The 18,249-nt window shown below is 38.0% G+C and overlaps 1 protein-coding gene across 1 annotated transcript in view; it reads right to left on the reverse strand.

Moving 5' to 3' along the window:
• The window catches only part of IQGAP2 (IQ motif containing GTPase activating protein 2), a 302,560-nt gene that overhangs the window by 99,520 nt on the left and 184,791 nt on the right, over positions 1-18,249 (reverse strand). The window contains exons 11-12 of the mRNA XM_041752928.1: positions 16,119-16,279; positions 10,850-10,974 (exon numbers count right to left, since the gene is read on the reverse strand). Of these exons, the coding sequence (XP_041608862.1) occupies positions 10,850-10,974; positions 16,119-16,279 (286 nt within the window). The remainder of the gene's footprint in view (positions 1-10,849; positions 10,975-16,118; positions 16,280-18,249) is intronic.

The raw sequence follows: 18,249 nt of genomic DNA on the forward strand, positions 1-18,249 counted from the left end.
CACACACACACACACACACACACACACACACAGAGAGAGAGAGAGAGGCAGAGACACAGGCAAAGGAGAAGCCGGCTCCTTACAGGGAGCCTGATGTGGGACTCATCCCCAAACTGGGATCACATCTTGAGCCAAAGGCAGATGCTCAAACACTGAGCTACCCAGGCATCCCGATCAATAGATTTTTGACAAGAGTGCCAAAACAACTCAACAGATCTAAGTCTTTATAACAAATGGCACTGGGACAAGTGGACATCCACACGCATAAGAGTAAAGCATATGCAAAAACAAACAAACAAACAAACAAACAAAAACACAAACCTAAAATGGATCACAGATTTAAGTGTAGAAGCTTAAACTATGTAACACTTAGGGAGAAAACAGGAGTAAGTCTGTGGCCTTGGGGTGGGCAGTAAGTTTAAATGTGACACCAGAAACACAGCTAAGGAAAAAGATAAATACATGGGATGTTGTAAAAATTGAAACTTCTGTGCTTCATAGACACCAAAGAAAGTGAAGACAATCTACAGACTGGGAGAAAATACTTGCAAGCTCTGTATCTGATAAAGACTTTATACCTTATATACGAGTATACCAAGTATATATGGAGTTCTTATAACTCAGCAATGAAAAAAAGCCCAATTTAAAATGGATAAAGGCCTTGAAATATACTTCTTGAGAGAAGATATACAAATAGCTAATAATCACATGAAAAGATACTCAATATCAGATAATATCTTAATAGATATTATCAATATCTATTAAGAAAAGGCAAACCCAAATCCCAATGAGATATCACTTAATACTCATTGGATGGCTGTAATAGAAAAGACAAACAATAACAAGTGTTGTGAGGATGTGATGAAATTGCAACTCTCATAAAATGCTGGTAGGAACAGGAAATGGTACAGTTGTATTGGTAAACTGGCAGTGCCTTAAAATATTAAACTCCTAAGTTCATACACTCAAGGGAAATGAAACCACAGGTTCACATAAAAAGTTACACAGGAATGTTTATAAAAATATTTTTAACAATTAAAAAGTGGAAACAACCTACATATCCATCAACTGATGAACGGATAAACAAAATGTATACCCAGAGGATGGCATATTACCTAACCTAGGAAAGAATAGGAAGTATTTGACACGGACACATTGAAAACATAATGCTGAATGAAAGAAGGGAGACATAAAAAGACACGTTAGTTGCATTATTTTACTTATATGAAATATTCATAATATAGGAAAATCCATAGAAACAAAGCAGACTAGTGGTTGGTGGGGGATGGGAAGAGGGGGAAAGGGAGTGATTGCTAATGGGTACCAAGTATCTTTTCGGGGTGATGAAGATGTTCTGAATTTATACAGTGGTGATGGTAGTAAAGCTTTTTAAGCACATAAAAGTCACCATAAAAACACATAAACAGGTCAATTTTATGATATATGAATATATATATCTCTCTCAATGAATCTGTTATAAAATGGGAGGACTACTTTACATACAAGTAGCACAAGGATGCTAATTTCTAGTGTAAATCTCACTTAGACAGCAGTGCCAAGATAGTGGATGATGGAACCAAAGAATAACAGGGCTGGAAGAATTTAACATAAAGATGTACAGAAAAGAAAACTAAAGTACCAAGACGTTTGGATTACATTCTTCTATCCTTTACATTCTACACATGCTTTCTAGTCTTCTGATTACTCCACTTCATCGCTTTGTAAAGGATGGCAAAACAGAGAGAGTTCAAAATCAATTCCCTATAGACCAGTAGAGTGAATTTCCAGGTCAATGGAGTCCAATGGTGTCTAGTAGAACATTTTGCGATGATGAAAATGTTCTCTATTGGGCCTGTCCAATATAGTAGCTATTAGCCATATGTAAGTATTAAGCATTTAAAATGTGACTACTAAAACTGAAGAACTTAATTTTAAATTTTATCTAATTTTAATTATTAAAGTAGCTACATGAGGGCAGCCCGGGTGGCTCAGTGGTTCAGCACTGCATTTGGCCCAGGGCGTGATCCTGGAGTCCCAGGATCGAGTCCCGCGTTGGGCTTCCTACATGGAGCCTGCTTCTCCCTCTGCCTGGGTCTCTGCCTCTCTCTCTCCCCCCACCCCTCTCTGTGTCTCTCATGAATAAATAAATTAAAAAAATAAAAATAAAAAAATTAAGTAGCTACATGTAGCTGGAAGTGTAAGGTAGGCTCCACAGAAATTAACATAGTCACTCATGTTTTAGGATATTTTTAAGATTTGAATATGGCTGATTAATATCACAAGTTGTTTCCATAACATTTTACCTGGTAAAATAACATCTGGAGCCCTAATTCATGGATATACCGAAAGAAGAATAACCATATTCATCAGTTCAACTTTCTACCATCTCTACCACACCACAGGATCTTAGGAAATAGACTATAAGGTCCAGGAATGAAAAATACAGAAGCCAAGCTATGGAATTTGACAAGTTTCTGCAACTCTAGCAAAAGATATCTATTTGGAGGCCCCTTCTCAGTACCACATAATTATTAAAAATAAGCTATCAGCCAGTCATAAAATACTAGTGTATATATGTATATTCATGAATATACTTAATATACAGTTGACCCTTGAACAATGTGGGGGTTAGGAGCACCAATCCCTCATGCAGTCAAAAATTCATGTATAACTTTTGACTCCCCAAAATTTAACTACTATTTGCTTACTACTGATTGGAGGAAGCCTTACTGATAACATAGTCAACTAACAAGTATCTTGTATGTTTTTATGTATTACATACAGTGTTCTTATTATAAGCTAGAGAAAAGAAAATGTTAAGAAAACCATATGGAAAACAAAATACATTTATAATACTGTACTGATGAAAAAAAAATCCAAGTATAAGTGGACCCGTGCAGTTCAAACCCACATTGTTCAAGGGTCAACTGTCTATGAACATACACACACATACACACACTAACAGGGGTATGTGCTTCCCTGGTCAGTACTGATGGATAAAAACTAGTAAAGAAACTAAACATTAACCAGCAGAAAGCTTAGAAAATAAAAATTCTTAAGGCCAAACTTATTGCCATTTTGTTAGCTATTTTTCAAACACACTTTACAAATATGACATGGTATGAAACTACTGTTTCATACCTGTAATTTATAAGAACTATCTTCTTTTTGATGCTCAAATTAAAAATATTTAGCAAAGTATCTCCTGAATAGATACCCATAAACACCACCTCATTAAGAATGAAAAGACTGGGATCCCTGGGTGGCGCAGTGGTTTGGCGCCTGCCTTTGGCCCAGGGCGCGATCCTGGAGACCCGGGATAGAATCTCACGTCGGGCTCCCAGTGCATGGAGCCTGCTTCTCCCTCTGCCTGTGTCTCTGCCTCTCTTTCTCTCTCTGTGACTATCATGAATAAATAAATAAAATCTTAAAAAAAAAATAAATCCCTAGCATTTAGTCAGCATTGGATAAGTGTAAGTTTGAATGAACAAATGAATAAAGACCTTTACACCAGATTAGGTAAAAAAAAAAAAAAAAAAGAATGAAAAGACTTATCTGTAGAAGGGACAATTTCAAATGCCCAGAAATTATTCCAGATTATAACACTTCAATCTGCTTGAAGAATAAGCAAAAATACTTCTCTAACATGCAAATTACATTATCTCAAAACACTGAAGAACTCAGGAAAGTATGTACTATTCACACACAAGGTATCACCATTTTACCATAGAAATTATAACCTAGAGAGCACGGAATACTTCAGATCATACCCTAGACACAAAGTCCCTTTCGCAGACTGTTCTAAATACTTTCAAACACCCCATCCAAAAATGATCTTAACAGAACTACGTCTGAGAAAGAGAATATGTGTTCCTAACGGCCAATCACCTGGGAATGACTGCATTCCAGCTGACTTGATTGAAATCATTTGTTTAAGTTTTTGTTTGGTATGTTTCTAAGAATACAAGCTGCTGAGGTCATAGTTAATGACCTCATGGGAGCTGAAACACCTACCCAGAAGCCCCCTGGGCACATCTGCATCACTTCCTTTGTTTATAAGAAAAGGGATAATCCCACTGCTGAGCTTCAGTCCATGACCCACTTCTTTATTTTTTTTTTTTGAGGGGAAAAGAGGTTTATTTTTGAGAAATTATTAAACATTTATTAAGCACTTACTCTATGCCTAGGAGTCTGTTGAGCTATCTGCATAAAAAAGTAAATAAAAGATGGCTTTTAGGAAAAAGATACTCAATTAAGGTGACCAAAATAAAAACATAAGATATAAGGAGAACAGAGGGTTTAGAATGTCTACTGCTTACATAAGATGTCTCCCACATCAAACAGCACAACCAGAATGGAGCTCTTTATTTGTTCTCCCACTACTTTCTTTTAGTGTTTCAAGCTTTTATTTAAACTTTTGTTAATTAACATATATTGTAATATTGGTTTCAGAAGTAAAATTTAGTTACTTATCACTTACATATAACACCCAGCGCTCATCATAACAAGTGCCCTCCTTAATACCTATCACTCATCTATCCCATCCCCCACCTCCCTCCCTCCATCAACCTCCAGTTTGTTCTCGATCATTCAGTGTCTCTCTTTTTTAAAAAAAGATTTTATTTATTTATTCATGACACACAGGGAGAGGTAGAGACACAGGCGGAGGGAGAAGCAGGCTCCTCACAAAAAGCCCAATGCAGGACTCGATTCCAGAACCCTGGGATCACGCCCAGAGCTGAAGGCAGATGCTCAACTGCTGAGCCACCCAGGCGCTCCTCATGAAGTCTCTTATGGCTTGTTTTCCTCTCTCCTTTTTTTCTTTACCCTTCCCATATGTTTATCTGTTTTGTTTCTTAAATTCCACCTATGAGTGAAATCACATGGTATTTGTCTTCCTCTGGCTTATTTCACTTAGCATAATACTCTTTAGTTCCATCCATGTGGTTGCAAATGGCAAAACATCATTTTTCTGATGGCTAATATTCCATTCCATTCCACAATGGAATATTATATTTTATAATATATATAATAATATTTGTTATGTATTATGTATATGTATGTATACACACACACATACACACCATATCTTCTTTATCCATTCATCAAGTGATAGACATTTGGGCTCTTTCCATTATTTGGCTATTGATGATAATGCTGCTATAAGCATCGTGGTGCATGTGCCCCTTTGCATCAGTATTTTTGTATCCTTTGGATAAATACCTAGTAGTGCAATTGTGAGTTGTAGGGTATTTCTATTTTTAAAACTTTTGGAGGAACTTCCATACCATTTTTGAGAGTGGCTGCACCAGGTTGCATTTCCACCAACAGTATAATAGGGTTCCCCTTTCTCTGCATCCTCACCAACATTTGTTGTTTCCTGTGTTAATTTTAGCCATTCTGACAGGTGTGAGGTGGCATCTCATTGTAGTTTTGATTTGTATTTCCCTGATGATGAGTGATGTTGTACACTTTTTCATGTGTCTGTTGGCCATTTGTATGTCTTCTTTGAAAAAATGTTTGTTCATGTCTTCTCTCCATTTCTTGACTGGATTTTTTGGTTTTGGGGTGTTAAGCTTGATAAATTCCTTACAGATTTTGGATAATAGCCCTCTGTCACATATGTCATTTGCAAATTCTTTTCCCATTCCATAGGTTGCCTTTTAGTTTTGTTGACTGTTTCCTTTGCTGTGCAGAGCTTTTTATCTTGATGAAGTCCCAATAATTCATTTTTGTGTATTTCTCTTTCCTCCAGAGACGTGTCTAGTAAAAAGTTGCTATGGTTGATGTCACAGAGGTTGTTTGTGTTTTTCTCTAGGATTTTGATTGCTTCTGGTCTTAAATTTAGGTCTTTTCTCCATTTTGAATTTATTTTTGTGTATGGTGTAAGAAAATAGTCCAGTTTCATTCTGCGTGGTGTTGTCCAGTTTTCCCAACACCATTTGAAGAGACTGTCTTTTTTCCACTGGATATTCTTTCCTGCTTTGTGGAAGATTAGTTGAACACATAGTTGTGAGTCTATTTCTGGGTTTTCTATTCTGTCCAATTGATCTATGTGTCTGTTTTTGTGCCAGTTAACACACTGTCTTGATGACTACAGCTTTGTAATACAGCTTTAAGTCCAGAAATGTAATGTCTCCAGCTTTGCTTTGCTTTGCTTTTTCAAGACTGCCTTGGCTATCTGGGGTCTTCTGTGGTTCCATACACATTTTAGGATTGTTTGTTCTGTATCCGTGAAAATGGCTGGTGGTTTTTTGATAGGGACTTCATTAATGTGTAGATTGCTTTGGGTAGTACAGACATTATAACAATATTTGTTCTTCTAATCTGTGAGCATGGAATTTTTTTCTATTTGTGTCATATTCGATTTTTTTCATGAGGGTTCTACAATTTTCAGAGTAAAGATCTTTTGCCTCTTTGGTTAGGTTTATTTCTAGGTATCTCATGGTTTTTGGTGCTGTCATATGTGGAACTGATTCCTTGATTTCTCTTTCTACTGCTTCATTAATGGTGTATAGAAGTGCAACAGATTTCTGTACAATGATTTTGTATACTGAGACTTTACTCACTTTTCCTCATTGAGGATGATGTTAGTTGTGGATCTTTTGTATATGGCCTTAATGATGTTGAGGTATGTTCTCTCTATCCCAACTTTGTTGAGGGTTTTTATCAAGAATGCATGCTGTACTTTGTCAAATGCTTTTTCTGCATCTATGGAGAGAATCATATGGTTCTCATCCTTTCTTTTATTAAAGTGGGGTATCACATTGATTGATTAGCAAATATTGAACCACTCTTGCAACCCATGAATAAATCTGACTTGATTGTGGTGAATAATTCTTTTAATGTACTATTGGGTTCAATTTGCTAGCATCTTGTTGACAATTTTTATATCCATGTTCATCAGGGAAATTGGCCCGTACTTCTCCTTTTAAGTGAGGACTTTAGTTTTGCAATCAAGGTAATGTTGGCCTTGTAGGATGAGCTTGGAAATTTTCCTAACATTTCTGTTTTTTTGGAATGGTTTGAGAAGAACATGTATTAACTCTCCCTTAAATGTCTGATGGAATTCCCTCTGGGAAGCCATCTAGCCCTGGACTTTTGTTTGTTGGGAGTTTTCTTTTCTTTTCTTTTCTTTTTTTTTTTTTTTTTTTTTTTAATTTATGATAGTCACAGAGAGAGAGAGAGAGAGGCAGAGACACAGGCTGAGGAAGAAGCAGGCTCCATGCACCGGGAGCCTGATGTGGGATTCGATCCGGGGTCTCCAGGATCGCACCCTGGGCCAAAGGCAGGCGCCAAACCGTTGCGCCACCCAGGGATCCCTGTTTTGTTTTTTTGTGCTTTGTTGTTCTTTTGAGAGAAAGAGTGTTAAGTGAAGGGGTCGGGGTGGGCAGAGGGATGGGGAGAGAATCTCAAGCAGCCTCCAGAACACTGTGAAGCAGGATGATAGGGGCTCAATTTCACAACCCTGAAATCATGACCTGGGTCGAAATCAAGAGTCAGATAGATGCATAACCAACTGAGCCACCCAAATCTCCCCTGTTGGGAGATTTTTGATTACCGATTCAATTTCTTTCCTGGTTATGGGTTTGTTCCAATTTTCTATTCTTCCTCTTGCAGTTTTGGTAGTTTATATGTTTCTAGAAATTTATCCATCTCTTCCAGGTTGCCCAATTTGTTGGTATAAAATTTTTCATAATATTCTCTTATAATTGTTTGTATTTCTGTGGTGTTGGTTGTGATCTCTCCCATTCATGATTTATTTGGGTCCTTTGTCTTTTTGTTTTGATCTGGCTAGAGGTTTATCAATTTTATTAATTCTTTTAAAGAACCAGCTCCTCGTTTCATTAATCTGTTCTACTGTTTTCTATTTATCATTTACTTCTGCTTTTCATTATTTCCCTTCTTCTGCTGGCTTTAGGCTTCATTTGCTCTTCCTTTTCTAGTTCCTTTAAGTTAGGTTGTATATTTGAGATTTTTCTTGTTTCTTGAGGAAGGCCTGTATTGCTATATATTTCCCTCTTGTGACCTCTTTTGCTGCATCTCAAAAGTTTTGTACTGTCATGTTTTCATTTTCATTTGCTTCCATGTATTTTTAAATTGATTCTTTAATTTCTTGGTTAATCCCTTCATTCTTTAGTAGGATGTTCTTTAACCTCCATGTATTTGTGGTCTTTCCAATTTTTTTCTTGTGCTTGACTTCAAGTTTCATAGCATTGTGCTTATTAGAAAATAAGCATGGGGCAGCCCCAGTGGCGCAGCGGTTTAGCGCCGCCTGCAGCCTAGGGTGTGATCCTGGGGACCTGGGATCAAGTTCTGCATCGGGCTCCTTGCATGGAGTCTGCTTCTCCCTCTGCCTGTGTCTCTGCCTCTCTCTCTCTCTCTCTCTCTTTCTCTCTCTGTGTTTCTCATGAATAAATGAATAAATCTTAAAAAAAAGAAAAAGAAAAATAAAATAAGCATGGTATGATCTCAGTCTTTTTGTATTCACTGAGGCCTGATTTGTGACCCAATATGTGATCTATTCTGGAGAATGTTCCATGTGTACCCAAAAAGAATGCATATTCTGCTGGTTGAGGATTAAATGTTCTGATTATATCTGTTAAGTCCATCTGGTCCAATGTATCACTCAAAGCCATGGTTTCCTTGTTGATTTTCTGCTTAGATGATCTGTCCATTATTGTAAGTGGGATGTTAAAGCCCCCTACTATTATTGTATTATGATCAATGTATTTCTTTGTTTGTTATTGACATATATTTGGGTGCTCCCATGTTGGGGGTATAAGTGTTTATAATTGTTAGATCATCTTGTTGGATCCAACTTTATTATGATAGAGTGCCCTTCATCATCTCTTGTTACAGTCTTTGGTTTCAAATCTACTTTGTCTGATATAAGTATGGTTACTCCAGCTTTCTTTTTATGTCCATTAGCATGATAAATGGTTCACCTTGTCCTCACTTTCAATCTGCAGGTGTCATTAGGTCTAAAATGGGTCTCTTGTGGACAGCACAGAGATGCCTGACCAACTTTTTTAAACCATCACATAAGACTATAATGTTCTAATCCAATGAAAAAGTGGGCGTTCTCTTACAGATTTTATATTTGAGACACCAGATGAAGTAACCTACAAAGAAGAGTACCTACCAAATTAAAAAAGCAAAAATTCAAAGAAAGAAATATACCTTGTCTAGACTACATGGTTAAAATGATGCTCCTCTATGGCTCTACTGGAACTTTTCAGTGAGAAATCAACAGAGCATCCAAATCTGAGGAAATGCATTTAGCAGATTCTCCATTAAATTCACCTTCCACATTTGTCATGTCCCATTGGCTGTAAATCCTTATCCATATCACAATTCAGACACATGGTTAAACCTTGAAATGTGTGGCAGGCGTGGGATAGGAAGGGTAATGCACTTTCAAGTTGTCCATGAAAAATCCTTAGCTCTTTTAGATGATTTAATTACTATATTGTGCAATTCGTACCTGTCCACAATGGTATATTTATTTAGCTTTTAAAGCAATTATCTAAACATAGGATATCAAACTCAATACTTCAAGAACTTTAAACAAAAATACCATGGTTTGACATAACAAAACAAACCAAAACACAGATATATTAAATATTCTGCACTGAATTCCACAAATTCTAGAAAGGAAATATGATAAGGAAGTCTCTGAAATAACTGTTGTGGTTATGGCATGTTCATTACATGAAAATGAGAAGAAATATGATAGTGGCCATGTTATACAGCCCATGGAAAATAGCAGTAGTACAGTTGCCTGGAGAGGTAAATGCTGTATCAGTCCAAAGATATTTTTGCTTAGGAATAATATCCATCTACAAAAAACCCATTCTTTTTTTTAAGTTATACAAATATTATTTGTTACGACATTCTTTTCCTGAAAAAAGCAAAGGCTCTATTTGTTAGTCTGGGACAAAGTGGCATCCTCCACCCTGCTTTTTAATCAATTTAAGAATGAGAGTAAAGGGGTATCTTGGTGGCTCAGTCAGTTAAGTCTGACTCTTGACTTCAGCTTATCACAATCTTAGGGATGTAAGATTGAGCCCCATGTGGGGTTCCATGCTCAGCAGGGAGTCTGCTTGAGGTTCTCCCTTTACCCTCCTGCTGCTTGCACTTTCACTCTCTCAAATCAATCAATCAATCAATCTTAAAGAAAAAAAAGGAATGAGAGTAAAAATGCAACCATTTAGCACTGAGAACAATGCACCTTTGCCATATAAGCAGAACATATAGAAGTCATCAAAGCAGACCTGGACTGGATATTGCCAGAAAGAACCAGGGAAAAGTTAGAAAACAAAGATGGGATCTGATCTTCTGTTTTGCTTACCCAAACAGAGGAGTCCTACCCTTGATTTGCACTAGCCAAAGCACCCAAACCACTGGTGAATCATTGTGATTTGTGATCCTAAAACAATGGTTAGTCTGCGTTTTGAGTTTTTTCCTAGGGCAGGAACCTATGTTGTATTTCAAAAAAATGCCCAATTGAAAGGTCAAGATAAAGTTGAGTGCCTAACAAGCTGAGCTACCTAGAGTATTCAATTCTGAAGTACAAATAAATAAGAAAACATGAGGACTTCTACCTATGTTTTTTTATTCTATCCTTTTAATGTCTTTTTACATATGTTTTGTAATGTGTATAATATGTTGGTGCAGTATTATAGGCATAAAATCTATATATAAATATATATATGTGCCTATCAGAAGAGTGTACTCTCAAAAACAACATGAACAAAAATTTTGCATCCCTAATCTAGGAAACTAAGTTGTCTAAACACCTTTATTCTCTCATTATGCTAAGAGAAGCGAACTGTTCTATACTTACGATCATTTTCTTCTTGAATTTGAATATTAACCATATCAATACAATTCTGAATTTCATTCCAGCTTAAGTTATCTTGCCCTTGGGATAAGGCTTCCAGTTTAATGGTGAGTAGTGCATTCGTGTAACTGTAGAAGAGAAAACAATCATTATACTCATCAGAGGCATTCAATCTTTGTTCATGTCATGCATTTTAAAATTTGGCTTGTGGCCAAAATTAGATATTGTAAGATTTAAGAGTTGAAAAGCATATAAAATTGTCTTGCAGCTTTGTGAACATATAGTAAGCTCACTTATACTAATGATGTTTTTTTTTTCCTAAAGATACTTTATGTACAAATGCTGTTTAATGAAAGTGCCTCAAAATCCAACCTCATACCAACTCAAGCAAAAAACCCAAAAAACAAAAACCCTGAAGTTCTCAATTCTGTGAAATTGCTCCCCCCCCCCTGTTTCTTATTTTCCATCCCTTTGCACTTTTTTGGCTCTGCTCAGACTTCAGATAACTTTTACGTGATAAAATTCAGAACCTCCAAGGTTCTCAATCTTTGCATCAAGGGTTCTTTAAAACAAAACAAAACAAAACAAAACAAAACAAAACAAAACAAAACATTTATTTATTCATGAGAGATACGTAAAGAGAGGCAGAGACATAGGCAGAGGAAGAAGCAGGCTCCTCAGAGGGAGCCCGATGTGGGACTCAGTTCTGGACCCCAGGAATACACCCTGAACCCAAGGCAGACACTCAACCACTGAGCCACCTAGGTGTCCCAAGTGTTTTTTTATTTTTTAAATTTTTTTTCTTGTTCCTTCCAAAATTTGAGCTTTAGAGACCTTTACCCCCGTAACCTTAACCCAGATGGGCTACCCTGAAGTCTAACATGCCCAATGAGGAATCAAATAAAATACAAATGCAATTCCAGAAACCTTGTTGTATACCACACATCTTCAATGTACATTTCCTTGAAGACGTGATACATGATTTGAACCAGAATATTGCAAAGTCCTCCTCATCTGTCCATTTCTCCTAAGGCTTTACAGCAGCTCCTCAAAAACCTCCCTCTGGGGGATCCCTGGGTGGCGCAGCGGTTTGGCGCCTGCCTTCGGCCCAGGGCGCGATCCTGGAGACCTGGGATCGAATCCCACATCGGGCTCCCGGTGCATGGAGCCTGCTTCTTCCTCCGCCTGTGTCTCTGCCTCTCTCTCTCTCTGTGACTATCATAAATTAAAAAAAAAAAAAAAAAAAAAACCTCCCTCTGTGTCTGCTCACTGCAATGACACTCTTATACCTCATTTTGACCCCTGACCTTCCTCCCTATGAACAACCCTCTGGAAAAGAGAACTTGGCCAATCACTTAAATTACTTGTCTTTTGGGGGGGAAATTGTAGGGAAAAAATTATCCATCTTGATATGTCACTAAGAAACTGTCATTTCTCAATAGTCAATTTTCCCATTTACACATCATAGGACCATGTTAAAACCACAAGCTAAAATGATCTATTCTAGCCCAAAGTAAAGAAACTCAATAGTTTAGTTTGCTTTTGCATTACACCAGGGAAATAAAGACGAATCCTCTATGTACATATTTATTCACTATGTATTTTAGCTTCTATACAGCACTTTTGGATTGCTAACAGCAGAAGTTAAAAAAAGTAATATCACACTACGTTTAAAATTGTTTTCCTGGTTGTGACGGATTTTCTCAAAATTCTGCATGCTTTAAGGTAACACTCAGGTGCCTTCTATAGAGTGTAGTTTGAGAGAGAAAAACATCATTCAAAAGTGGCGGTGATGATTCTTTAACTGTGGCTGAATGAAGCATCACCAAAGTCAGGCCTGTAAGTGGCTAACAGTCATGTTTGAGATTTTAAACCTTATCAAAATTTGAAGCCTAAGAAAACACTCTGTTACACTAGTAATACATAAACAATAATATTGAATACCAGTAACAAGATGGATAAATGTCAATTTGTACTCCTTAGCATCCCTTATAGAAAGAGAGCATTCTGCAAGAAAGTGCCAACTCCTTAAGCACATTTCATGTGCTTAACATGATCCAATGGGGATAACATGAGAAAGCTTAAAGATGAACAGAGAAAAAAAAATCCCATAATTGCCCATTGTTTCTTTAGAGATGAACAAACAGTAGCCAAAGGGAAGAGATTTTAGGAGTCATGTGACAGAGCTGCAAAGGCTTTTCCATGTGAGTATTAGTCTCTAGCACTTAGGTACCAGCTACAGAAAATACTCTGCAGTTCACCCTCCCAGAGAGGTCCAAGTCTCCTCCCTCCATGACTCTCAGAGTGCTCCTCACTGTTGGCTATGGGCAGACCAGTAACATCACATTTCCAAAGGGACTTCTGAAGCTTTGAGAAGATTATGATGCCAATCTAGTTCAGTGATGTTTACTAACATCAAACAAATGTGGCAAAGCCTGTGGCAAACATGGCAGGGATATCAAGGTGAATAAAGCAAAGCCTTTACTTCAAGGAGCTTTCCGTCCAGAGGGTAAGAGACAAAAACTCAAAGAGGATATAAAAGCAGAGCACAAGAAGGGTCCTAAGAGTAGAAATAATGGAGTTCCAAGGAAGGAGAAGTGGAAGGAAAACCTTAGCGGGTGGAACACCTTGCCTGACACAGGCACTGAACTAAGCATTTACTCCTCATGCTGTTCTGCAGACGCAGAGCTGTGTTTTTGTGCTCTCTAGATGGAGAAAAGGCCATCAAAAGTCAGACTCAGATATTTTTTGGCCCCAATGCTATGTTCCTTTAACCACATCACACTAGTTCTCAGGAGAGATGACCTTAGCTGGGGCTAGGAGAAACATGGGAATAATTTGTGGAAGCATCATCTGTGGTAGGTGGCTCCAGCAGCGTGCCAGGAGAGGCGACAGGCACCCCATTTCCACGGTGAGAAGAGCACGCACAGCTGCAGACAGGCCAGAAAGCACATGGTGTATTTGTATCCAGCTTGACCCAAGTGCAAGGCACAGGGAGAGGTGGAGCTGGAGCTAAGGTCAGAACAACATGTTTAGAGAGGAGTCTGTTCTTATTGCAGAGGAGAGCCAGGAATCAGGGAGAGCACTGTAACCATAGCTACATTTTAGAACAATTAATCTGGGACAGCATATGCCTAGAGCCAACACCAACTCTACAGCATTTCTGTGAGAATTAGACAGAAGCGTCTTTATGGGAAACCACAGGCCCAGGGAGGAGGCCATGGTAATGAGGTAGACATTTTGTGTGAATTCATCAAGGTGGCCCTGTCCCACCCTTTGTGCTATGAAGAACGTGTACGCTCACGCACAAGTACAACGGTGAACTTTCTTCAATCTGAAAACCTGCCAGCATGGGCTTCCAAGAACCAGGGTAAAAAGCTGACAATGAAGGCAAAATGCTGAGGCTGTGGGAGATCTCTTGGGCCCAATCTACTGTCAGTCCGAGAACCAAGGGGGACCCTGAAATCTCATGATGTTATTGGTCATTCAGCTGATCCAGAAAGTACTTAGGTCAAACTTTTAAAAGATTATGAAAAATAGCAAAATTTTTCCCCAAGTTTCCCATATAGAATACTCGAACTCTGAGGCTGTAAAAGGGGTTCTCAAATGGGGTGGTAAGACTATTTCCTTGATGAGTTATTTGCAAATTGGGCGTGGGGAAATAGGGAGGGATTTTGGTAATCAAAATGGGTGATCAGGAGGGAGGCAGTATGATTATTTAGAGGGCAGGGGCGATGATGTGAAATCTGTGGGATAGTTGTGACAATGACCTCACCAAGACGTCCCATTAGAGCTCCCCTGGGCTATAGGGTTTTTAAAAAGATTTTATTTATTCATTCATGAGAGACATACAGAGGGAGGCAGAGACACAGGCAGAGGGAAAAGCAGGTTCCCTGCAGGGACCCCTATGCGGGACTCGATCCCAGAACCGTGGGATCACAACCTGAGCTAAAGGCAGACAATGCTCAACCACTGAGCCCCCCAGGTGCCCCTGGGCTATAAGCTTTGTAAGGAAGGGATCAGCTCACCAGCTCTGTCTTCCACTTAAGCACTGAGGGACAGGAGCAAAGTCTGGTTAGGTGAGGATAAATGAGGACAGAAAAGACACAATTTGGATGTTATTATAGAGGTGAAAAGTCAAATTAGGTGGTAGCTGGGAAATGGCAACATCGTGCAGAGGGCTGCTGATGGGGAGAGAAATGAGCAGGCTGTTCACAGCACAAGTGTGCCTGGCAGAGGAAAACAAGTCGAACTTAAGGTTTTTAAGCTTGGGGAAGAGAATGGTGTCATTAGAAATAGTGGAGGTAGAAATAAATTACCTTGGTAACAGACTCAGGAGTTCTATTAATCAGGTAGCCAAATTTAAGTAGAACCACAGCATCGGTTTCTCCAAGAAGACTGAAAAAGAGAATCCTCTGTCCTACTGCTTTGTGGTCATTCTCTACACAGACAAGTGATCAAGCATTTGAAAAAAATCTAAAGGCTTTTACATTTTCTTGTACATCTATACACAATGCAAGAGAATGACTCAGCCTCTATTTAAGCAGTTCTGCTAGAATCTGGAGCTGAAAAGAGCTTTTGTCAGAATCTAGGCAGACATCACCCCCTAGTGGTTAACAAGAATCCAGGCTGCAAAATTATTCTTTTTAAATTGGGCTTTTTTCTTACTGTATCGCTAATGGACTCCTTATTCTGACCCCTTAAGTTTCTCTCTAGAGCTGCTGTAGTGTTTCATGTATCTAGTAGTATATTTCAGGAACATGAAACGGAAGATACTAAACTGAGGTTGTCACCCGCTGCCATGACCCACTGTGGTTTCAGGATTCCCTGGGTTTAACAATCAAAACAACGGGGTTTGGGATTCAGTTGCCCAGCAGGCAGCCCTTAAATCCAGATTTAGTTCCCTCATCAGTAAAATAAAATAATTGGACTGGATCACTATTAAAGTGTCTTCCAACTCTTCTACATTCGGCAGTCTCAAAAAAAAAAAAAAAGCCCAAGGGAAGATATGTTTTCAATAGCTCTTTTATTTTTAGCCTATCAAATAATCTTTGGTAATGACAAAGTCAGATATTAATTGCACAACATGATCGTTTTAAGACTCTTTGTCCCCCTAAAAGAACTACTGTAAAAAAGGACTCATATGAGAAGGACTATTAAGGAAATAAGGACAGATAGATGCATTTTCTGAGGAAGGAGCAAATCTTTAATTTGTGAGATCTGCCAAACACACATTTCTGCATAAAAGGAAGCTTGGAAGATGTTCCCTTACCGTTCTACATACGATTCATCCAGATTGTTGAAGCCTATTGTTGGGCTTCTGAGTTGATTTTGCACAGACACAAGATCATTGCTTTCCAAGGCCTGGTTTAGTAAAGCAACTGCAGACAGCATTTCCACTGCAATCAAGAGCTCCTCATGGGCCAAGTAGTTCTGTTGGAAAATATACGCAATACAAGTTTCCCAAATTGCATGCCTTATGGGTGTGATGGGGCTTTACAATGCGTATTTCAAAGAACAATGAACAGTTAAAGATTTTGAGAACCTAGGAGAAAGAGGGGGCTCAATGTCACTTATTTTTCATTAGCTTTAAAGAACAAGTGAGTGGGGTTTTTCTTAGCAGATCATTTTAGGGACAGAGTTAATGACAACCAATGGTTTATGATTACTCAAACAACTGCATTCCCCTAGCTGATTCTTATCTCCAGTTATATTAGCTGCTTACAGTCTCAGACTTACCAAACAATTAAGCAAAGGATTAGATGACACTGTCACTGTCTCATAGTGTGAGTTGAGATTTTAGGTAATGATTTTCACTTTAAGTTAAGGGTAAGGAAAAAAGGGGAGAACTTTACATATAAGTTGTAACCTCAGAAAAGTAAGCCAAAATCATTAACCCAATTTCAATTCTAGTCCCTAAAAAAGTTAATCAATCTCACAACCCATAAGATCAAGACCCATGACATGATCGGTCACAATTCGGACGCTCAACTGACTAAGCCAGTCAGGTGTCCCAATAATTGGGTAGAAATTTTAAAATGTATTAGGAGGTCTGGGTATTTGAAGTAAAGCAAGTATGATTTATAATTCGGGATTTGGCTTATTTAAAAAAGTACATCTCGAGGTGCCTGGATGGCTCAGTCAGTTAAGCATCTGTTATTAGCTCAGGTCATGATCCCACGATCCTGGGATTGAGCCCTGTGTTGGACTCCATGCTCAGGGGGGAGTCTGCTTCTCCATCTCCCTCTCCTGCCTCTCCCCCTGCTTGTACTCACGTTGTCTCTCTCTCTCAAATAAATAAAATCTTAAAAAAGAATACATCTCATGGTAGCTACACTTGTGGTGAGCATAGCATAAAACATAAAGCATAAACGTGCCAAGTGACTATCTTGTATATCTGAAAGTAATGTAACATTGTGTCAAATGTACTCATATAAAACTTTAAAAAAACCAAATCTGAGACTTTTGAACACCTTCCTCCTTCAATGTTCTCTTCCATTCAACTATTTTATACTGACTTGGTCCAACTTCAAAAGGATTATTTCTTCTATTATATTCAAGGAACACAGAGGGAGCATAAAATGAATAGAAATAAATGCTGATAACAGTATTTACATTTAGGATATTTTCTGTATTCAATACATACAATGTAATATTTATATTAAAGTGCATTATAGCTTTCTAGTTCTCCACAGGTATCTCACAGCAATTGATTTTAGAGTAACAAGGCATAATTTTACCTTCCAAAGCAAATGGGAGCATGTGAGCAAATTTTATCCGAGTTTCTTATATTAACTATAAATTTAACACATAAGGAAGGTATAGAATTACAACCAAAAGAGCAGGATGGAATCATTTGAGATCCACCTCCTCTACCCCTTCTGGGAATTGTCCACAAATATCTAACATGGTATACAGCAGCAAGGATAAGGAAAAATAAAGCAGCAGCAGGGTGGGACAACCACAGGCTGACCCTGACCAGCTAGGTAAGAATGACAGGGCTAGCGTGTGAATAGCCTTGATGAAGCTGGTGATGCAGGAGAAACTCTTAATGAAAGAACTTTTAGGAAAATAATGTATTTTTCTTTTATTACAAAATAGTATCTTCCTACTTAGAGAACAAGAACTCTTGGTAAGCAAGAAAACAAATCCTCCCACTCAAGCCCTTTAGTTACATCCATTTATTTATTTTTAATTCATACAAACATTTTATAGGTTTTTATTTTTATTTATTTATTTTTTTTTCATTTATAGGTTTTTATTAAAAACAGAACTTATTTTTATTCATATTACAGAAATACTTCTAGATAATGTTTCAGTCTCATTTTCCCCACTCGATATTAGTATGTGCAATTGTTGTTAAACATGTGGTTTGTTTCTTGCTTCTCGGTATGACAGACTGT

The sequence above is a fragment of the Vulpes lagopus genome, chromosome 4, assembly GCF_018345385.1.
Source record: "Vulpes lagopus strain Blue_001 chromosome 4, ASM1834538v1, whole genome shotgun sequence".
NCBI lineage: Eukaryota > Metazoa > Chordata > Mammalia > Carnivora > Canidae > Vulpes > Vulpes lagopus.